This window comes from Chiroxiphia lanceolata, chromosome 6, assembly GCF_009829145.1.
Source record: "Chiroxiphia lanceolata isolate bChiLan1 chromosome 6, bChiLan1.pri, whole genome shotgun sequence".
Classification (NCBI taxonomy): domain Eukaryota; kingdom Metazoa; phylum Chordata; class Aves; order Passeriformes; family Pipridae; genus Chiroxiphia; species Chiroxiphia lanceolata.
In genome coordinates this window covers 58469958-58494214 of record NC_045642.1, presented here as the reverse complement: position 1 = coordinate 58494214, position 24257 = coordinate 58469958, and the positions used below count along the sequence as shown (strand labels likewise).

Genomic DNA, 24257 nt, shown 5'->3' with positions numbered 1-24257 from the left:
GGACAAAAATTTCTAAGTAGAGAGGACCAGCTACTGTAGTTCCAGTGAAGTTACAAAGCACATGAGAAATCAAGGAAGACTGAACATGTGTAAAATACCTGGGTAGCAGCTGAAAGTCATCTCTTCCCTTTAGCCACAGCAATGGCAAGCAAACTACAAAAATAAAGCTACCTCTTCTTTGTCCATATTGTTTATTATTGATGCTGCTTCTCCTTCCATGCTTTTAACAGACCTCAAGCTTTATACAGCCTTTTGATTTACTTCCTCCCCAAACACTACAGTCCCACTGTTTCAGTACCATGCTGGAAATAGTACCATGCTTGGCTAATGAACTTCTGCCCCTTCCTGCAGAGAGAGACAGCAGAAATGTTCTCCGCTTCCAACAAAAACATTTTAACAATATTAAGACATTAAAACTGGCGTTTAAGTAGACTCCCTAGACAGCAGCACTTTGAGACTTCATGGTAAACCTTTCATTTCTCAATAGTTACTGTTTCAGCTCCCTCTCATAAGCACCAAGTCCAATATTTTGACTGAGGTATCAAAACTGGATCCAAACCATCTATTTTATGCACCTATAGCAGCAAAGACTGACACATAAACACATACACGTATTTCCACCACCTCCATAGATTGAAAGCTTCCATTGTATATGCTGGTGTAGCCTTTTTCTTTTGCAAATCAACTTACATTTTCAAATTCTAAACAAAACCTTTTTAAAGGAATTTTCTTTCAAAAGCAACGTGAAGCCTTAAAGAAAACACATCAGCTTACCTGCAATACAAATTTCTGATCTATGTACTTTTTGGCAATGCTGGGCTGAAATTCTTGGCTTTCCAAAAATCGTATGAAAAACTCATATACAAGCTGCAAAAGAAAAAAAATGTGCTTAATTTAAGACTTGATTAATCTTCATATTTTAGTATTTCCTTAAATTTTGTTAAAAAACTAAGCACTTATTTTTCCACAAAGCAAAGGGTTAAAAAATGAAAACGATTTTCCTCCTTTATCAAACTGCTACCTCTTAGTTAGAATTAATTACATGAGCTTTTTAAGCTGCTTTTGCTTATTTAACTCCAGTCAAAGACATTTCATGACCAAGAACAGGCACTGCCATCTTGTAATGCCTGTTATCATCTTGTAAAGCTTCCTTAAGTAATTGGAAAGCACATTTAAACTGCCCTCTGAACTGCTGAAGTCACATCAAATACAGACATTACAATTCTGAAAGGGTTGGTGAAACAGTTGGAAATATTTAAATTAAATTAGAAACTGCTTAGAGTAGTGTTCTACTACAACTTGACACACAGAAGTAGAATACAAACCAGAATTTATTCAGAAGTTCCTAACTTACAGTCAAGATTAGCCTCGGGGCTGGAGAAAATCTGCTTATTTTCATGCAATTCCATCTCTACCTAAACTATTCAGTGGGACAGCAACAGACTTTTCATTTAGTGGAGAAAAAGAAGAGTATAAAAAAACAGGCAACAAGGAAGTGAAGTGAAACAGAGACTGCTGTGGCCTCATAAGACAGCAACTCTGATCTGTCACTGATAATGAGCTAACAGCCAGCAAATCTCTTTGCTGAACCTTTTCATAAAGAGCAGCCATTGAAAACTTGCTCACTTCTGCCTTCAGTGAGTCTGAGTATCGATACTGAAAGGAGAAAGGAAGCTTAAAAATTACATTTTTAAACAGTTTTAAACTTTTCCATGACAACAATATGCTGCAAAACTGCTGCTGCTGCTACTTTATGTCAGTGTTCTCTGACTTCTCCAAGGAAGCAATAGGAAATCAAAAAGGGGGAGAGAGGTTCAGAAATAAGACATGGAAAAAGTGACAGCTTACATAACTAACATTGAATCATCAGGAAATCAATTCCATCGACTCCTCACAAATACTTTGGTGAATTTCTTCCTGACAATGGCAAGTCATCCGCTGGATAAGAATTTCCATCATTTCCATGACTTTTAAAACTACAGCACCAGTGTCACTTAACACAATGTAACAGACACCTATGCCTGTGCTGTTTCCAGGTAGGCAGAGCAGAGCTCTTCAGAGCTGCCTCAAAGCTTTTAAGATTCGTACTTTTTGCGAAATTTAAATATAAATGAGGGATGAACCTACATTTCCACAGACTCTAAATGACAGAGCACAAAAGAGCGAAACAAACAGCTCACAGGTAAGGATTGTGCATGCAACTGTAAAATACAATCCTCGTTTCAGGCTGAGATCAATTGTGCTCCTTTGCTCACAGAAACTCTCAGACTCCACAAACTGATGTTACTCAGTCAAACTTCTTCTCAATTTACTAGTACTGCAAGTCATTGTCCTGACTAACACACAAAGGATCTGCATCTGTGTTTTCAATAAAGGAAATTACTGTCTTAATATCAATGATGCTTTCTCCAAACTTAGTTTATGTTCCTGGTTCAAAATCATGGAATCATGGGATGGTTTGGGTTGGAAGGGACCTTAAATATCATCTCACTTCAACTGCCTTCCACGGGTAGAGACACCTTCCACTAGACCAGGTTGTTCCAAACCCCATCCAACCTCCAAGGATGGGGCATCCACAGCTTCTCTGGGCAGCCTGTGCCAGTGCATTCTGAGTGAGGAATTTCCTCCTAAAATGTAGTCTAAATCTCTCCTCTTTTAGTACAAAAACCATTCCCCCTTGCACTATCTGCCTACGTAAAAAGTCACTATCCCCTCTTTTTTATAAGTGCCCTTTCAGGTACAGGAAGGCCACAATGAGGTTTCCCCAGAGCCTTCTCTTCACCAGACTGAACAACCTCAGCTCCCTCAGCCTGTGTTTGTAGGAGAGGTGCTCTAGCCCTCTCATCATCTTTGTGCCCTCCTCTGGACCCGCCCTAACAGGTCCACAATTTTCTTGTGTTGAGGGCCCCAGAACTGGACACACTGGTCCAGGTAGGGGTCTCAAAACACCTTGTTTTGACAACTGAAATACAGAGAAAGGGATAATACTCAGCAGTGAGCACCCTGCTACAAATACCTCAAAACAAACCTTGACTCGAGGAAAGGAAGAAGGACTTAGGGATGTAGCTTATCCTTCATTTTTCTGAGCAGCTGCCAAAATCTGTGCACTTTTGTATAAATATAATCTACCCTCAGTAAAGCAAAACTGCCAGCAGTATCATCCCCACGATGCTCTTGCTGAAGTTGTTGAAAAACCCTTGCACATCAGAGCAGTTTGGAAAACAAAATAATTTTTAAATCAGTGAAGGAAAACAGGATATATGAGGGACTACATCAATAGAATTTTTAAAGAAAGCTTTAACATTCTGCAAATATCAGAAAGTTCTCTCCCGTCTCTGTAGGTACTATATTACAGCCATGAAAAGGATTAATAAATGTTAGTGTCTCACAGACTAACAGGGTCTGATTCACAAGTTTGAAAAAAAGCTGAGAAAATTATGAGATACGTTAAAAGCAATGACAAGCATTTCTTCTGAGGTAAATAATCAAAAACCTGTAAATGCGGCCACGACGCCTCCAAGGTGGGCTCATCTTCTTCTGGATCAAATTCATTGCTGTCACTAGGTGGGAGAGTTCTGAAGATATTGCAAGATACCTGAAAAGTGAAAGAAAGATGGATGAGATCTGTTCTTCAAACAGGTGTTAGATTTGAGGGCTGTGTATGTCAGTGCCCACTCTAACAAAGTTCAGAACAGGGCTGAGGAATCTGTCCTTTTACAAACCTGCCACCACAATCTTGGCTTTTCTTCTTTCCACTGATATCCCAGTGTTAGCTGGTCTGCCACCACACTCTAGGAGCCCACCAACATGTGATTCCCAATCCTGCTGAGTACCAATGGGCTGTTTAGGAGTTGTGGGAAGTATCATCAACATGCATTTACAAGTGTTTTCATACAACACTTGGTTACTTTTCTTTGCGAGAGAAAACACGAATGATTAAGGTCTCATCTGTCAGCACTTGTTAAGAGCTGCCAATGCTACTCACACATCAAATGCCTGGACATCTCATGCCAAGTACAGTACTTGGTACTAAATGAAAGCAAATAATAGTATTTGCTCGACACTTAGCCTACATTTTATTTCATGGTTGGTTCGCTTTGCTTAATCTTATTTAGAGGTACTTTGGTGAGACTGCTTGGCTTTGTGAGGTTCATGCTATCAGCAAAGACTGAAGCAGAGTGCTTTCCTGGGTTAATTAGAGTGCTGAATGGAGCGTACAGCTTATTATGCAGCAAATCTGATAAACTGCAAACATGCTGTAGGGCCCTTCCTGCACTTGGAAGGTGATGATGTGCCTCCCTCTGCTCCTGCGCATTTGACCCATCTCTAAGCTGGTTAATCAAACAGCTGGGAAAAGCAGCCTGTTATCTCCTAATCTATACATGACCCCTTCACAATAGTTCAGATAAACTAAGCTATTTAGAAAACAAAACTAGTATGCTCTTGAATGTCATTATTTATTTTTCCAGCCTTTTGCTCCTGCATGTGCTTTCAAGTTAGTCTGTAAGGCATATTTTCAATATGTTGGCAATTTAGTAAGAAAAGGCACTTTAAAGCCAGAGTTTAAATACACTCCAAATACTGATAAAACCAGATTGAAATAGAGTGAAATATTAGAATTTGCAAGATAAACAGAGCAGATTCGGGTGCTGCATAAACAGAAAGATGAAACAGAAAAGTGCAGGACAGCACGTAAAGATGTTCACTGAAGCCAAGGGAAAGACAAAAGAAGAGTAGGAAAAGCAAACCACTGAGCACAGAAAAGAAAAGACGCCACGCTGGTTTGTGCTGGGACTTTTCCCTTCTGCCACAAGAGGGTGTGTGCCACTGCACTTACAGCACCACAGGCTTTCACAGAAGCCCCCACTCTGTATGTAAATCTCGTGTTTTCAAGCGGCATGGTTTTCAGCATGAAGAGATACAGCACCTGCTGCAGCCCGAGCTGATGGATGCTGAACCCCACTTGCCCTGTACCCACACCTGCCAAATGACTGCCAGCAATCAGTAGGAGAAGCTCATTTTCTCCCTTCTCCATCCTCTTCCCCGACTCATTCACTTCTCTCAAGAGCCCCTCCATGAAAAGACATTTCTAGTCTCATGAGAGGTCAAATAACTATTCCAGGAATACACATGTTACAGTTTATCTTTCTTCAAGGATTCCTGAGCTCGTCCTTCTGCTATCACTGATACAAAAGAGCAGGGAGAGCAGTCAGAATTAGCAAGACAGAACTGTTCCTCTGGTAGAGCACAGGGCAAAAGAGGGTAGACAGCTCAAAGGATTCCCAGGTATAAAGGGGGACATGTACCTTGGATCCAAGCATGTGGGATTCTACAATACTTACTCAACCATATTTGGTTAATGCTTCACAGTCAAAAAAATCTCAGCTATCTCAGGATTTGGACCAAAGTAGGAAACTAAGAAAACCAAAGACAACTTTTTCTGCTCTAAATTTCATTTGAAACAAGAAATTTTTCTGTAAATTTAACCACACATGTATTATTGAAACTTGTACCAACAGATCACAGAAAACCTAAGTATTGATCAGCTGTTTTGTTTAGAACTGGGACAAATACTGAATTATGGCACAAGCAAAACACCTGCAAGGAAAAGTACATACTTTCAGAATGAAAAGCCAAACAAAGACAAATTCTTATAAAACTTAAGTTAAGACAAACCAAGCCTCAAGCAGTTAGTGCCAGGGCCTTACCAGCATGCCAAAAGTATGAAGGGTTCAGCAACAATTAGTTAAGTGCCAGCACTGACACCTGGATCTTGAGCTTGGAACAAAACCAGTATGATTTCCAGAGTGCGCCTACTAAAAAACTCCAGTCTCAAGGCAACTCAAAAGCAGGTTTTTTGCATAAGAAAATAAACATGCAGGAGTAAAGGCAATGACAGCTAGAATATGGTCTTAGTAGACACTATGCTCTCTTTAATTTTCTTTTTTTGCATTAGAAGTAAGGATAAGCTACATGGAGCCAAAATGCAGATACTCTCCGGAGGAGAACAGAGAGAACAGGTTATCTTTAAGTGATTTCCCCAAGTTATCATAACTTTAAAAGATAATGTGTGCCATTACAGTTGCATTAATCACCACAACACAGCACGACAGCTCATTTACATGCAGTGTCAATTTATAGCATGCTTATCTAAATCAGTAGCCTCTGGGTGGTAAATGTTTATAAGCCTCTAAGGGAGAACCAAAGGCAACAAGTTCTTCCATGCATGAACTGCCCAGCTGTACATTGGAGACTTTGACAGCCACCACACCAAGATGGGAATACGCTACATCGAATCTGGAAAGAATTTTTCTCAGATAGGCATAAGGTACCTATTTAGTATTTATCCCTGGGCCCAAGCAGCATGCCAAAATTCCTTCAGCTGGATAGCTGAATCATTTCTCTTCTGACCTCTCTTGGATCATCAAGCCAAAGGACATCCCTGCCAGCCTGCATATACAGTCCCCGATGATTCTTCTCCCATAGCCAACACAAATGACTATGGATCAATACTGACTTCCATCTGCCACTGGATCAGGAACGTCTCCAAGCCCAGATGATATTTTTGTAAGGTAAACCAGAACTCTTAATATTCTAGAAAGTTGTATCATGACAGATCTCCCCCTCTGTCCTCAAAAACATCTGCACGCTGTCCTCTATGATTGTTCCTTTCAGAAGCACACACCAAACTGGATGTAGGACCTTAAAGGTCATCTCATTCCAATCCCTTGTCATGAGCAGGGACACCTTCCACTAGACCAGGTTGCTCCATCCAGCCTGGCCTTGAACACCTCCAGGGATGGGGCATCCTCAGCTTCTGTAGGCAACCTGTGCCAGTGTCTCGCTGCCCTCTGAGTAAAGAATTTCCTCCTAACATCTGATCTAACTCCAACCAGAAGCAAGACAAAAACTCTTCCAGGCAATTACAATACAATGTCAATTCATTAAAAACAAAAAAAGACAAGGAAGGCTCCTGATACCCCCACAGAGACTGAGCTGCAAGTTCTGAGCAGATCTGATGACTGGTACCTGGCAATGCAGAACTACAAAATGATGGATATACAGCTAAAAGTATAAAGCTTTGAGAAAGCTCTGGTTTTATCACCGCATTTATATTTGAAATACCTTTAAGAAAGAACTAAGAGGCTCAAGTCTGAAGTCAAAATGCATGCTTTGAGAAGTCCTCTCTTTGTCCCTCATTGGAGTGCTTATAAAAATGATAATGCTGTAACAGAAACACTTCACAAATTCAATTGCAGCTGAGCACTCCTACTCTGTGCTGTTTGAAACAAAGATTTTTATCAGTAATAGTTTTCCTGAATGAAGCCTGAAATGAAAACAAACACTGGGAAGTTTAATATATTCCCTGTACAAAACCAGGGTAAGTGAATACCCATGTAGCTCACAGGGAACACCTGTTCTTCAATTAAAAATATGTGGAATTATCCAAATAAACCCCATGTACATACAAAATTGAAACCCAGTATCTCTGCACACAGTTTTAAGTGCTGTGCATAATAACAACATACATTAACAATAAAATGTAATTAAGCTGTAACATGAAGCCATGTTAACCCAGAGACAACACTGGCCCCTGCAAAAGACACTGAAATTGTCCTTCTGAAACATATCTGCATATGGGGTTTTTTTTAATATTGTTTATGGATTTACATGCTCTACAGCCTGAAGCAACTACTGCAGTCACTCAGTTATAATCTCTCTATAAAACTCGCTGAATTGTTCCCAGGAGTTTGACTAAAGTACATTTTACAAACTGTAGTATCTAATCTTATCTTAAAAGATTGCAAATGATTCCACCAGTTCTTCTCCTAAAGTTTTACTACTATTTAACTACAGCACTGCTTCTGATTTCAAGGTTGAATCTGCCTGATTTCCCGCTGATTCTCGTTAAACCACCAGATCACTCTTACATCTGTGTATATATATATATACATATTTACATATGCAGTATGTGTCTATCTATATATAGGTATTCTTACGTAGACATGACTCTTCTCAAACTCTGATGGAAAATCAGAGCTCCTGAACCCAGGCAGTTGCTGGTTTCTCTGTTTGTTTTTAATGCTGTGATTATTTTTGTTTCCTTCCTTTGACCTCCCACCTGTGCACAAGTGCACTAGGTTATGTACAAAAAGCCAGACCATCTCCCTCTTTTTTCCTGCATGTTGTTGTATTAATTTATTGACATTCACTTCTCTGAACAGTGCACTGTACCACAAATTCATATTAAGATGCTCATGATAGCAATCCACAATGCTCAGGTCCTTTTCTGCACCACTGCTTGCCTGAATACAGTCTTTCAGGGCTTACTATTATGTGCTTTCTTTTTGCCCAGCAGCACTACTTTTGACTTGGCTGCATTAAAATGAACTACATTGGACTGTGAACACAGTCAACAATCCAGATCACAGGCTGGGGGGAAAACAATCCTTCTCATCTTTTCTTGACCTTTAAGTCTTTTAAAATTCAATGAATAATGTGCAACAATTTAGCTCTAGATCAGGGCTCCTACACTTGTTAGTTTACCATCACCCACTTTGGTGGTTGGTAACAGCTTCCATCCACACAGATGAGCAAGCAGCAAACCTGAGATCCTTGGGCAATGCTTCTCTCGGCAGGGAAAGGTAACAGGAACAAGTTTGTAGAACAAAAGAGCTGGTGCTCAGGTGCAATGTCCACACCGTGTCTGTTTGGAAGGAGGAGTTTCTTTCTAGTAATCTCTTGCAGTGAAAAAAGCACTAGCTACACTCCAGCAGTAGAGACTTGGTCTAAAATGAACCCAGTTTGCAAACCCTGAGACTTCTCATAGAATCACAGAACAGTCTGGGTTGGAAGGGACCTTAAAGATCATCTTGTTCCAACCCCCAGCCATGAGCAGGGACACCTTCCACTATCCCAGGTTGCTCAGAGCCCCATCCAACCTGGCCATGAACACTTCCAGGAATGGGGCATCCACAGCTTCTCTGGGCAACCTGTGCCAGGGTCTCACCACCCCCACAGTCAAGAATTCCACCCTAATATCTAATCTAGCTCTGTCCTCTTCCCGTTTAAAGCCATTACCCCGTGTTCTAATCTTGTTCTCTATCACATGAATCAAAGTGGATTATGACACTTATGATCTGAATTAGAAGGGTAAGCCCAGATCCATCCCCAGGCAGCACCTCCAGTACAGCTTCTTGCTGCTGGAAACTGGAGCAGACCCAGACCTGACCACAGCAGGACACTCTACTAGTAACCCCACTCATCTATCTCCATGTACCTAAGTTTTGAGATGATCCAATGGAAGAGTTATTTATTTAATGTGTGCCCAGCTAATTCTACATAATACAAACTAGCATATCATAGCAGTACCTCAAGTATCTTGGACAAATTAAAGCACAGGACCAGCAGAAAGAGCCCCTCACGTCTAGAGCAGGCACCCCATGAAGTGAAAGCCTGCCAGTACAGGAACTTGAACTCTAGACAGTCTTACAAAACTCATACTGTCTCGGACTCCAAAGTAAAGAACAGAACAAACAATTCAAAACCCAGCAAAACAATCCCCCAGAAGATTCGTGTTGGCTTGTCTAGAGACACAATGCTCGAAAGGTACGTAAGAGGATGACACGGCCAAAACAGGGTGTGGGGAGACAAAGGAATAATAATAATAACAGTAATAATAATAATAGAAGATAGCTGCAGTCTATATAAGTACTTTCTGCAGCAAGAAACTCTTTTTCCAGTTTATTTCTTTGCTCTAGACCTAGTCACTGTATTATTATGCAGATAAAGTTTGATGGATGCAAGGCCTAAGTAACCAACTGCAGGAATAACAGATACAGGTAAATGTAATTACACATTGTCAGGAAAAATTATTAGGGACAACTGCTTCAAGAGGAGCTGCCTCCAACTGATTTTTTGAGAGGAGCACAGAACATCAGAGTCACTTCTTTTAATAAGCATTGTGGGGTTTGTACGAACTAGGTTTATAAAGAATGTGAATAACAAAAACATCTAACAAAAGTATTTGGAAATAATACATAAAAGAAATCAAAGTTAGATTCTTTTCTTCCTTCTACAGAATTGATAACCCTCACACTAAAGAAACAAGAACAGAACTGAAAATACTATGTCATTTTTACCTATTTTTTTTTTAACAATAGCATGCTTGCTCCATCACTGCTGCACGTACCTGACAACAGTGTTGAATCAAAATGCATTTGGGGGGTGCCAAAAGAAACTGAATTTTCCTTTCAGCATTTCAGATGGCTTCAAAACAATCTGTTCCACTTCTACTGATTCAAGTTGCGTTTAAGATTAATTCCTAAAATTTTACAGAAGCCTCAACTGATACAAAATTTCTATTAGAAATGAGACATTATTTGTCAATTCTTGTGAGAGTCTATGATTTAATTTATTTCTCTTAGAGTCAAAATGACATTCAGTATTATACTTTGAAATCCAACAGGAACATATGCACAGGAGTTTTGGTAAATCAAAAAGGTAAGATTGGATATAAGTAGACCTGCAAAAATATCTCTATCCAAGAACATTTTAACACAGAAAATCCTAAACAGGATGAACATTTAGCAACCAAGATGTCATACTTAGTCATAAGACAGAGCCAAAGCTATAGAAAATAAAAAGATTCATAATGCCTATGAAGTCTACAGCCAGAACACTTCCTAAACATAGGTTCCTTAACGTGCTAAAAAAATCATGGTTTAACAAGATATTTTTTATGTTTAACAGGTCTGTCACAAACAAACTCCTGAACAGGCTCTGCCCTCATATCTGTTTAGACAAACCTGCAGTAAAAGGAATGCAATCCCTCTAGATTTATGCCAGTAGAAAGGAGAGATAAAAGTAAAAAAAAAAAAAAAAAAACCAAAAATACCCCCGAATCTGACCTTTAAAACTCACTTTTTTGTGTTTATTTAGGTATTGATTTAAACAAGTTTCTTTCCCTGTGTTGCTCAACACAGTTTCTACACCTCATGACATGTGATGTTTCACTTTGGCTGTAGAGAAATTACAGTCCTATTTTACTTGATTTGTCATTACAGAAAAGATAAAGATGAAAAGGGAAGCCAAAAGCATTTCAGCATTTCACCATTCTAAAAGGTGTATCCCAAAAGAGTTTCATTCCCATCTCCTATGGGCTGGCAATCGCTCCTGGATGTTGTGTAAACATCCCCAGTAAATGTCAGGGCTTGGGTTTACAATTTTTGAAGAATCAAGTAGGAGAGTTGAAAGGCTGCTCACCAACAATTCATCCAGATTTCACAGTTTAACAGCTTGTCAATTTTTCCCATCCAATTTTTTAAATGAAATAAATCAGTTTCCTCCATCTATGTCTTAACACCCAGAAAACACAAAACAGCTCTACTACAGACACCCTTTAGGATACCACAGATAATAACAAACATTTATTTCATTCAACTACCATTGCTTAATCTACCAGCAAAATCAGTACCATTAGTTTAAGCCTCCACATTTTGCTTGGACAAGAACAAATTTTAGATTAAGTGTCCAATTATTGGCTCATAAAGCCCTAATACTGCCATTTCCTTCTTAGCAGAGTGTGGCTTAATTGGAAACGGCCTTTTTTCCTGAGACTTACCTAATTCTAAGCAATGTCATCTGCCCTTCTGAACAACACATTAAACTGCAGGGGAAGCGTGCTGAGCAATGCCCTCCTGAATAAATCTCTCCAGCTCAGAGCCATTAACACAAATCCCAATCCCTCTTCCCATCAACTGATATTGATGACAGTGATGAGGCCACTGCAACTTGCTTTGGTGGCCATTAGGAAATCCAATTTTATTTTGTTTTGTTTTTTGTTGTTTTTTTTTTTAAATAACAATTAACATGCCAAATACTGTATATCAAGCTAAACAGAGAGGTTTAAAGAAGCAGATTTGCACATAGGTTGGCAAAGAGCCAAGTGATTTCACATTTAGCCATATACAACATCATATCATATGCTCAAGAGAACAAGATGAAAATATGTGATACTGCAAATACAGATAAAGGCTTTAATGGCATGCATTTCAGATGGTTGGCATAAAAAATACCCAGGAGTTATGCTGGCTACCACAAATGACTTTTTCAAACCCTTATGTCAAAACACCACCACATTTTAGAAGCAATTAAAACTCTCAGATCTTCTGAAGAATTTTACTGGCAATCTTTTTCTAGCCTAGTATCTACAGAGCCAAATTCCAGTCGGGTCACAAACAGAGATCACTAACATACATGTACTTTATAAAACCTTAAAACAAAAAAAGCCTCTTCCACAGTTAATGATTATCTAAAATGTTCAAAAAAGTAAGATGAGAAAACCCATTAGCCATTAATCCTTCTCCACAAATATCAGTAACTTTAAAAATATCCATTTCAGACTGGTGGCCCTTTTTTTTTTCCAGACCTTAAATGATACCAAAACTCACAAAAGAGCTTCTTTTTTTCCCTTCACCTCCAAATCACAGTAGCTCAAAGGGTCAAGCAGGAAATATTAATTCCTAGACTCATAAACACTACACATAAAGGGAAGAAACCTTCCAAAGGGACAAAGAACACCTGGGCTCCGTTTTGATCAGTTTTAAGATCCTGGTCTTTCAATCAAAACACTCCCGTGACAATTGTGGCAGGCAGTCAGTGGGGACACTAATTTGGTCAGGACATTGATACTGCTGTTTTCTTCACTATCATGACAGGTCTGAGATTGTCAACGTGACAGCTCTTTTGTGAACACAGTTGGAGACCCTGGTGAAAATCCCCAAGAGCAGACAAAGGCAGCAGTTGCACTCACAAAGTCAACTGGGCACAGTTAATTCTGTCTCAGATCATGGGTACAAATCTGCTTGAAACAAGAATTGCACTTACTACAGAGAACAGGTTACACCAAACACAAGGCTTCAGGACAAAGTGAATAATGCTGTTTCTTCATCAGGCAGTATGTGCTGAAAACTTACTCTGTATAATATTACAAGCCCTACCTTTCCCTGTAGAGCCCATGTAACTGTGATGAGAATGCTGGAGAAGTCTTGCTTTTATAGGCAAAGACAAGGAGGGGAAAAAAGCATATATACCTGCAAAATACAAAAAACCTGCAAGCCACAAAGGTCCTGGTGATGTGGTTTAGTAGAAATGTTGCATTAGCATTCGTTGGGATGATCGACAAAAATCATTCATGCCTCTGCTATGGATTCACTCACATAAATTCAATACCAGAGCACAGCATCCTGCTCACATAGAATACAACCACCAAAGTGTTTTTCTGGCAGCACACACACCAAAACCACAGGTACAACCAGGGGACTCCAGCTGTCCAAGAGCTTACACCTTCATCAAAGCACAGGTGGCTCTTGCAAGCCAGAGCTTCTCAAAAAATCTAAATGCTACAACACTCTCAGGAAATTCTTTAGGAAAAAACATGTCCCCTTCCCTAAATACTTAAGCATCTTTTTATTTGTAAAAACCCAGGTTTGGGTAGTCAGGGTCCCTGGGTAGCCAGACACAGGACTTCAGAATATTTGCAGTCCTGCGCCCTGCTTCGGTACCATGGCAATGAAGAGGAAACACAGCTTGGGTTCAGCACTGGAGCCCAAATGCGAGGCAGAAGGAACTAGACTCAAGAGGGGAATGATGCGATGAAAGGAAGAAAGCACAGTTTTCCATCAAAAATGAGCTAAGTTGAAACTGAATTCCTGAAGCTCCATTAGCAAATATCAACCAAATCCACTGGACACATTCAGGCCGTATCTTTATTTCCAGTGACTCCTCCATATCATAGACATAGACTATATTTAAGGAAATTATTTAAAACCATGCTTTTCAAACTCTTCAGGCAATGCATCATTTCCTTAAGATAAAACCTGTTGTGTGAATTAACACAAGTGACTACAGGGACAGTGTAGGACATACTACCAAAGGGGGTTTGCATTTCTTTCACAGTTCAAGATCAGATTGTTTCATAGACTACAATTTATGATTCAAATTGAACTTTATGAGCAGTTACCAATCAAATTCCTGTTGTTTCTTGGGGCCCAAACTGAGACAACACTAACTTGCAGAGTTTTTATTCAACAGATTTTGCTGCAGTAAACAACTATAAACAACTATAAAGTCAACATGAGAATAAAACCTCAGTAACAGAAATGCTAAAAAGAATTATCAAATTCTCTGAAGAAGTAAGTGAAAAAGTCCCCCATTCTTCTGAAGTTATCTGTGCATCACTGTCCTGTCTGTGCAAAGGGTGTGATACACTTTGTTCATCGCAAGGGATACACAGGAGATTAAAACATTCACAAACCATTTAGATGCAGCACCAGCTGAAGAACTGAGCAAAGAACTAGTCATTCTGTATTCTGACAGTATTTGAATGGTGCATGAGACCACATGCTGAACAAATAACATAACAGACTGAAAAGCACTTCATTCAGAAGATTGGTCCAGTGCAGAAGCAGGAAAGGGCGGGTGAGGGAGAAGGGGAAGAATCTGATCACATAATTATAGGCTTTCTGACAATGCACACACACAGAGAAGCCATATTAAGATTTTTCCATATACCCTTAAGTTCTGGTTTTTTCCTTTTCATGATTAACTGCTTGGTGGTTCTGTCACAATTTACAGCTATTTTTAAGTATTACAGACGAGCAACACAGCATGTATCTGTGTGTCAGAAAAGAAGTGAGGAGTATATATAATGCAGTGTAAAATCTATTCATGTTTTTCTTCTTACAGCACATAGCCAGTGGATTCCACACAGCATCATTAGGAAACCAACATCACCAAATCTATATTTAACTAATTGCCTTCTCATTTAGGTAATGGGTTTTAAGGGTTCTGTATGGTAGTACAGAACAAACACTTTAAAGCAGTGATTGATTTTACCAATCCAATGAACCTCCACCATGTAGCATCTGGTACTGTTTCCATTTTTACACTGAAAAACTATTATCTAACCATTTCTATATACAAGGTATGGCTTTATTGCTGAGTAATCTTGCTCACTCTAACAACAGCTGCTAATAAATCCACATACCACAACCAGGAAATTTTTACACTGATCCTATACAATATTTTTAGCATTTATTATTTTAAAATTATTATCTGTGCATACTTCAAGCTACCTCTGCCTAAAGTAGACACTCAAGAACTTGGAGAAGGTTCAAAGAAAGATAAGAAACTTGCAAAAATTATTGCATTATTTATACTGGGGAGGAAAGGGAAGGCAAGTGGGGGGAAACGTAACCGACTTCCATTTTATAGCTGCTGGTTTTCTCCATCAGGAGACAATCCAGGTTTCTTTTCATAGGTTTGTGATTATAAATAACCATCATCTCCTTGGCTTTAATCAGGAATATATAAAAATTAACATTTTTGTCTCTGGAGAATTATCCCCAAGTGATGTCTAGCAGCAAATACAAACCAAAGGCCTCATTTAATCCACCTACTCCAGGTTCAATTTCGCCCACAACACGTAACTAGAACTGCAAGTGGATTTAAAGAGACCATGAGAAAGAAGGAACTCACCATTCTAACTACTTCAGGGTAAGTCTGCTCTGTCAAACAGCCTCTGCTTATTGTAATGTAGTCCACCAGTTCATTAAGAGTGGAGCGCTTGTATTCTTTCATTTTAAGGTCTGAAAGCGTGTCCATGAAGTCAAAAATGACACAGCACTGTTGAAGTTTCTTTAGGAACAGTTCAGGCTGCTCTGAAGATGGAACGTCTATGAAACAAGAAAGGAAATCTTTGTGAGTCTGGCATCTTATTATACAAAACAGGATTTCTTTTTGAAGATCAGTTTCAAAGGAAAGCAGCATTCATACAATTTTTGTAAAACAGAGTTCACATTAACATACGAACCGCTTATGGGAACTGTGTTACCACTGTGTGTTTGAGATCTTCAACACACTGTAGAAGAAATTTAGTCACCACCGGCTATTAGGAAAATAAAGTTCACCAAGAAAGTCCAGGCTTAAGTGGAGAATGCAAACACAACAGCATTGAAGACTTAATTTTACAGTATACCACTATTTGGAGGCTGGTGTTCACCACTGTTAACTTACACTCCAAAGAAGGATAAAAGAACTGACAAACACATCAAGCTTGATTAATTTATATTTCTAAAAACACTGTGTCAATTATAACCCTACATGAATATACATGAATAAACATATATGAATACACAGCAAGACTATAATTCCACAAACAAGTTTTATAAAGATTCAATCATTACCCCCACGTTGACACTTTTCACAGCAAAATCAATTGCACTGAAACACAATGAGGATTTTTTTGCTGTACTATAACACATGCATCAATAGGAACACTTTCACAAAAAATAGCATGTGCTTGACCAAGGAAGTAAGGAGAATGTACTATTCACTACTTTTGCTCTGTTTTCTTAATTCTCAGTAGATAAAAAGACTTAATACAACAATAAAAGGAATGTCAGCATCTTAGTGGCTGGTTAATTTACCAAATGCATCAAAAGAATACACAGACAGCTTCCTTTCTCCAGTGTTCATGCACACAAGAGGCTAGTAGAAAGTTGCAGGAATGAAATACATATTTTTACTCTGCAAGTTTGCTCTCAGACTGGGGAGCACTTCACTTCCTTTGATCTGCCTTTTTTTTTTTTTTTAAGACATCAATGCCTGCCTCCTCAGCACCAAAATCCTGCAAATGACCTTCCACGTCACAATATAACATGCAAATGAAAAATTCTGTTAATCTCAACTAGAAAAATTGTAATAGTAAAAATTGATGCTTATTTCTTAAAACTTGGACATACCAGTAAAAAGCCAATCTAAGATGGAATTTCTTACTGCTGACACAAGAATATGCCAAGGTAATACTTGGTAAACACTGGAAGCCCTTAGTAATTGTTTGGTAGTTTTAAGTAGTTTTAAGGTTTAAGTACCATGAATCTGTTTTAATTAAACACAGCACTTAAATTTAATTAAAAACAGTGCTTAAACACTGAAAGGAATAAACACGGACTGCAGTACAAATAAAGATGCAACGGTTTATTCAACCTTTCTCTGTTTACAGCAGTAGTGACAGGATTCAAAAGGTATTGAACTGCATCCTGCAAAGAACCACCAAAATCTTGGTAAAGTTTAACTGATGCTGTTGGGCAGCACACACCAATCTCATATTCATTAGGCCTGGGTAAGTTCTGTGACACCTGTGTCCAAAGGAAATTAGGGTGTAGGGGGCAACGTGGTATAGTTATGACACCACACATCACATCATCAGAATTGTTCACCCCACAGTCCCAAAGGCTACAATCACCTGTGGCACAGCAGATGCAAGAAACACGGTCCTGCAGAACCCCAACAAGAGCTACATGGGAGAAGAATCCTCCCCAGGCACCTCCAGAACACTGAAGGTCCCCAAACCAAGTCACCCTAAAGCCATTCCACTGGCCAGGTTTCTCTCACACATTCAGACACTCAAAGCAGGCAGAGCTGAAACCTAAGATGAGCCAGGGAGCCAGAGAAACTCATTAGCCTTCACCCATTACAAAAAAGAGCACTTCTTCAAGACCCTTCTAAGGTTACAGCCCTACAGAAGATAAAAGGCCTGGGGAAGCAAAGTCCTTGTGACTGTTTTCTTGACTACATGTATTCAAGTAACACAGAGAAGGAGAATGGACTTCAGAATTCACTGTTATTAGCAAGCAGGCAAGAGTTACTTAATTAACAATTTCTTCCAAAAGACAGACTCTAAATACAAGCTGCAAAGAAGAGGGGGAAAAATGAAAGTGAATTTGGTTACATTTCAAAAGTATTATTTTTAAAAGTTACGCTCTTTCTTATACTATCTATAATACACCACAGACCTCGAAAAGCTGTAAAAGGTATCAATAAAATCTCGGTTGTTACATGGCCATAACAGGGTTTTGGTTGCACTGTTCTGCATGACCTGTACACATTTGCTTTGGCCAACAAGGACATTACTTACAGTCAAAGAAAAACAGGCTGAGATCAAATGGGAATCCATTAAGATACAACTCAGCACAAGTTAAAACCAGACCCATATATATGACTCAAGATGACACTCATTTTAAACGGAGTTGGTATTAAATAAAAAATTTAAAATTACTGAAGCATTAAAATAAGCAATAAAAGTTTGTTTGTTTGTTTTTTCTCCAGTTAAATATATGGAAGTGTGGGAACAAAACGAAAAATATAATTAAGTTCTGCTCAAGAAAAACCACTCTAGAACACTCCATGAAATTCACAGGAGTCTAACTACGTCAACAAGCCATATAAACCATAGGGGCAAACAAAAAAACCCCAAACCACAGCCAACCAAAAAAACCCACAAACAAACAAACAAACAAACCTCAAAGCCCCACAAAATAAAACCTCACAAACCAATTGTTCTGGTCATATCGGCTTTTCTTTATTAAGCCAGTTACCACTCACATGAGAGAATAAAACTGCAAGAAGTTTCACTCAGTAGTTTTTCTCATTATTCTTGGGAATTTGGGGTGCCTTGGGAACAGGCTAACACCTGATGCCTAGGGGTTTTTTGGACTTGGAAACAGGACAAGTATGGGAATAAATTAGTAAATTAAAAAATAAGGGGAGTAAAAAATTAGAGGGTCCTAAGACAAGAAAAGGGCAGCATAAATAAATAAATAAATAAAATCAGTATTCCGTGTTCCCAGCCTTCCCACAGAGACTGTGCCATTAGTTGGTTTGGAGTTTTGGGGGGGTTTCTTTTACTGGTACCTGGGGTACAGACCCACAGAGCCCCGCAGCAAAGCTGAGCTCCTCAACACAACCACTTGAAATGAAACCTGCAGCTCCTTACAGATGTCTTCAGGGAGCTGATGGAAAACAGCAAATCATTTTCTTCTCCGCAGACACTCAGAGCTTCCAATGGATTCTGCAACATTTTACTCCTGTCCTAACGCAGCGAAACATTCAGGCCCCAAAATTTCCATTGTATCTACTTTCAGATGAAAGAACTGAAAACTGAGCAACTGCTCTAATAAATCTGTGTAAATACATATAATACTTTAATAGCCTATAAAATAAAAATGACACTATTAAGTGGCATGTGTGATTTATGTCCAATGCACAAAGGAGTATACATTTATTAAAATCAAAATTTAAAGGAAGATAAACTTCTGTCTGGATGACTTGTGAGAACTCTTTTTCATTTTCAGAAGGTCCTTGCTACGATTTAATTTTCAAGCTTGTCAGTTTTCTCTTTAGCCATTTAAAACTGCGCAGATCTTTTGAAATACAGCGAATATTCACAGATTCAAGGGAAATTGGCTTAGAGAAAGCAAGTACTAATACATCTGAACAATGATAATCAAGACAGAATCAGAGCCTTTAACAATGTCAGGTTTTTATAAAGTTATCAGAAAAACTGGCAGAAAGTGCTGTAATTTTTTTTTTTTTAAACATGAACTAACAATTCTTACTGCAAGGGCTGAAGTACTAATTCCAAAATGGTCAAAGCAATTCCGCTTCTCTCTTAATAGCCTTTTCCCAAAATAATCCTAATCCAACCAGCCCATCCCTTCTCATAAATCTCTGTCTTCTGCATCCTTTTATCAACTAAAGACATAAAACCTGATAGCACACTTTTACTGCAAGTCTCAAACATCAATAAAAACATAGTAATGTTTTCACTGCATTCATGTTTTAATTAAAGTAATTCACAAGTAACTCATTTTGGATCATAGAAAGCAAACTGTGCACCAGAGAAACTGCATCCAGAGAACGGAGCTCTGGCTCTGCTCTCCCTGGCAAGGGAACAACCAAGAGAAGGGGAAGCACCTGGATCGGTTCCCTGATCCACTCCAGCGTGTAGGTTTGCAACAAGGGGAAGTGAAGATGGGGGGAGGGATTGAGCTGCCTAAAACAGCACAGCAACTGTGAGGAAAAGCCACGGGATTGTGAAGGGCAGTGTAGGGCCCAGAGTCAGAATAAAAGGAGATAAATGATGCAGACTACATAGGAAGCATTAAACACAACTAGAGGACACTCACACATGCTGCCCTGCACTCACACATGCACTATCAGAACGTTTATGAATAGTTAAAATCAAAATGCCCTCAGAATAACTACTTCTTCCAGTATATACATTACTGGTACTCATTAGCTTGAAGATGACATTTGCATAAAGAATCTGCATCATCTTCTTGTATGACTGTAAAAGCAAACACCACATTAAACATGAAAAAATAAAAACGCAGACTAAAACCAAACTCCAAAATGGGGAAGAGAGTTTAATAGTAACGTTTTTATTCACACTAACTTTAAGCACTTCCTTATAATGTCCCAACATCTGAGAACTCTGTATTCACTCCACTTCTGAGATTGTTTCCTCTTTTAACTAAATGGCAAAATTTCTACTTTCCCTTTCAACTTAATGGCAAAGTGTTTCCTCAATTTTTCTCCAGTTTCCACATCTTCCAGTTAGTAAATAAACCTAGAACTATTCTTTTTCTAGTTAAATAAAATCTCCTTGTGACAAAAAAGCTCCACAACCCCAAACAAATTTCTCTCCTTTTGCTGCCACTCACAAAGCCACCTCGTTCAACATAACCTGCACCAAGGACGCACCTGCACAAAGCAGGAGCTGTGCATGAATCTCTGCCTACATCTATTCTTCACAAAACGCTGCAGAGATTTTATTTTGTAAGAAGTTACCTTTTGAGTTTTTCATTCAAGTAAAACTTGCAGGTTTGAATTTGAAAGCCTTTTGGTTTTCTTTGAGCAGCTCACTTCAAGAGAAGGTCTAGCGACACCCAGCTCAAAGCTTTCGCTAACTCGCAGTCCTGTCATACAGAGCAAGCCACTTCTCACAGGACAATAATGGTCATAAGACCTCAAGAAGTACAAATGTTTGCCCTCTTTTTCTTACTCACACACTTTTTGAGAAAAAATAATCACTATCCTGATAGCATTCGCTTAATTTTCCTGCCTGGCTGTCAATATTGTGAATGCTTTGCTAAGTCAGTAATCATTCATTTACAATAAGTGCTTTTTCCCAAAGCTGGTTTCCCAACCCATTCTCTATACTTAATAATTATAAGGCAGGGCAGCAATTGGGCACTGTGTTCCAAAAACCTAACCAGTACAATTATTCACACAGCAATAAATACAGTGGGACAAACTCAAGCTGACTTTCATGAGTGAACACACATAAGAAAAGCACGACATTAACACCCCATTTCCAGCACCTTGGAACTGCACAATTAGAAATGCAACACGGGACACAATGCACCAATCTCCTGACAATCTGTGCCTCTTCAGATAATCACAAAATTGAGAATTATTTCCCTAGCCATAAATTTCTCCCTGATCAAATCGAACAAGTTCTCCCTAAGTGGGAATCTCCTGGGTAGTTATGTAGGAATCCTGGATCTGGAACTCCCTCTACTGCTTGCCAGCACTCCCTGATCATTTCACAGAGGTTTCCAACAAACATTATTTACTGGGGTGAGCATTCTGAACTCAGTGTAGATCTAGCATTTCATTTGAGTGCCTTGAGTGCAGATGTGGCAGTATTACAAGCAACAGGGGACACTCCTTAACAGGCATATTCTTAGTCACAGACATTGCCAAAATTTTATAATTCGATATACTTTTAAATATATTAATCAAAATTCTGCCTTTACTCATGTATGTAAAATCTTACAAACTTCAGACTCTGAATAGAACACATGAATGAAGGGCTGCTGTTTCCTTCATCACAAGACCAAGAATTAAAACCAAACTGACAATAAAAAGAATTTAATAAAGCATATTTTTAAAAGCCATACTTTTAAACCTTGTGAAGCTTCAATTAAACCTTTTGCCTACTCTCACAGCAGGTATGGTGCAGGCAATAGTTTAAACCTCTTCACTTTCACCCATGGACCTCAATCCAGAGCCACAGCAGCCAAAGTTTCAAGGAAAAGATTCCTCCAGGCTATGCTTTGGTAATCTGTGCCCAACACTTGTTCATCCCACCAATGATGCCTGTGCTGTGAACATCCTTCAGTTTGGAAGTGGACCAAGACCACAAGCTTGGTTGTCAAAGCTACTGATTAGCCACAGCAGAACATTATTACATCAATACTCGTTGCAAAAGGACTTTATTGGTGCAAATTGGCATAAATGATGTGCACCCCCAAGTGAGTAGAGAGCTTCCAGGGTGCCCTGGCTTTACAAATTTGGGTACTCTTACTCATCACTAACCTAACATGAGGAATCTTATTATGAAACAGTTACCTCAAACATCTTGGATAATAATACGTAATCAAGGAAATACATAGTGGATAGTGAGAATTCCTGAGCAGCTAATGGAAGACAAGATTGGCAGGGCATTTCAGTACACCAGTTGCTGCTTTAGGTCCCCTGAAAATAGAGACTCACAAGATATTTGGCCATATATAGCATCCCTTATGCTAGTACTAATAATCACCACTCAGAAGTAATCATGTCTTTTCATAATCAAGCAGCAATGCCTTCCTCCTTAGGTAAGCTGACAACACTTTTCAACACTTCCCCATTAGTTCTTCAAGGAATGTGAAGAGTTTAATGGAGTAAACCAAGACAGTCAAACCTTACCTATTCTACCCACAAGCCAAAAATGATCCAGGTCAAAGATGATAACAGAGAAGGTATGGAAAAGGATTCAAATGACAAGACTTCAAAGAAAAACTGATGGGAAAAGACCAGGTAAATGAGTGTACCAAAAAATTTCAGAAGAGATGGAAGAACAGCAAAGCATCTGTGAATCCTATGAGAAGAGGGCGGAGTGGGAAGCAAAAGAAGGCAGGGAAACAACATAAAGCATTATTGAAAAAGACCAAGAGAGAAAGAGGATGAGGTAGAGCAGGAGACTTGGAACAGAGAGAGAGAGGAAAAATTGTTTGGACAATAAGTAGCACCATGAAATAGCAGAATATTTCAAAAGGAAAAAACCGGGAGCTCAAGTATTTAAGCAAAACAAGAATTAATGAGTTGGTGGTTAGGGGCTAGATATGATTAAGCAGCCACATATCTGGAGGTTCTTGACACTCTGACATCTTTAATATATCCCATTACATTATTTATGGTGAGTTTGCCTAGACATCAAATTAACACCTATATTTTAGCTACAAGCAGATCACAGGTTTTGTAGGTTGCTTTCTCCCTCTCCCTCCCCCCAATTTTTACTAATATTTCAAAACCAATTATTAGCGATTTCTTTTTTTTTTCAGTGAAGCAAAAAGGCTGGTAAAAATACACGTTATTTCAATTTCCTAAATTGAATACGTGGCATAAAATCCCAAAATAAGACAAAAATACTTTGCTGAAACACTGAGAGTTACTGTGGCCCATTTCCTGGACTGACTCAAGTTTCTTTAACACTGGCTCAGAAAGCTCATGCTAGTTGTTTTAAGTAGATTATTACTGAACTGCACTTCCAAAGTACAAGCTAACCTTCAGAGAGCTGAAGTCACCAAGTTTGCTGAACAGTCACCAGAGAGAGCTGCTGCTCATGTCTGTCCTGCCACTTGAAAATACTGACATGAGGTAGAAAAAAAAATTATCAGGATACCTTTGCCACACACCTTCTGCCTAACACACCTTCTACCATTAGATATGAAACACTTGAGTGTTGCTTTTCAAAGTCTTCTCCAAAAAGGGGGGGGGGGGAAGCAATGGATTATAAATGTTCTTCTAAAAAAGGAAAAAAAAACCCACACAAAAAATCCCCACTGTTTGTCTTCTGCTTGCTACATTTATATAAACATAAGCATATTTCCACTTACTGTATCTGTGGTTTTTCCTTGGTTGGTTGATTTATGTGTAGAAAAAACCCCCGGGAGACAACACTAAAACACTGTACAATCAGCTAAAGCTTTGGAGCTCCCAGAGCTGTCTTAGAACACCCTTAGTCTAAGAATCAAAACTTCCAATAACTTAAAGATCTCCAAATTTTAGCATCACGCTCCATTACAAACACAAGGCTGACTCTACATGAAAACCCCTTGCAGTTCTGTTTCCTGAGACTCCAGGATTAATCAGTATTACTCCTTACACCCTTGCTCAGTTCTAACTGGTAATGCCACCTTCCACTGGTTCCTTTCAGCCCTTACCAGGAGGAGCTGTACACCAGAATTAAACTCAGGTTTTTCTGCCGACATTTTGATAGCAAAAGCTACAGGCAGGGCAAACATAAATGCAAAATATGCTCAACTTACCTATGTGCTCAGCTGCTCTACCCCAAACCACATCAC

The 24257-nt window shown here is 39.0% G+C and overlaps 1 protein-coding gene across 7 annotated transcripts in view; it reads right to left on the bottom strand.

Annotated features, from left to right (window-relative positions):
* The window catches only part of PPP2R5E (protein phosphatase 2 regulatory subunit B'epsilon), a 79843-nt gene that overhangs the window by 16567 nt on the left and 39019 nt on the right, over positions 1 to 24257 (bottom strand). For all 7 annotated transcript variants that reach the window (XM_032690044.1, XM_032690049.1, XM_032690047.1 and 4 more), the window contains 3 exons: positions 15541 to 15737; positions 3494 to 3595; positions 775 to 867 (listed from right to left, as the gene is read on the bottom strand). In XM_032690044.1, the coding sequence (XP_032545935.1) occupies positions 775 to 867; positions 3494 to 3595; positions 15541 to 15737 (392 nt within the window). The remainder of the gene's footprint in view (positions 1 to 774; positions 868 to 3493; positions 3596 to 15540; positions 15738 to 24257) is intronic.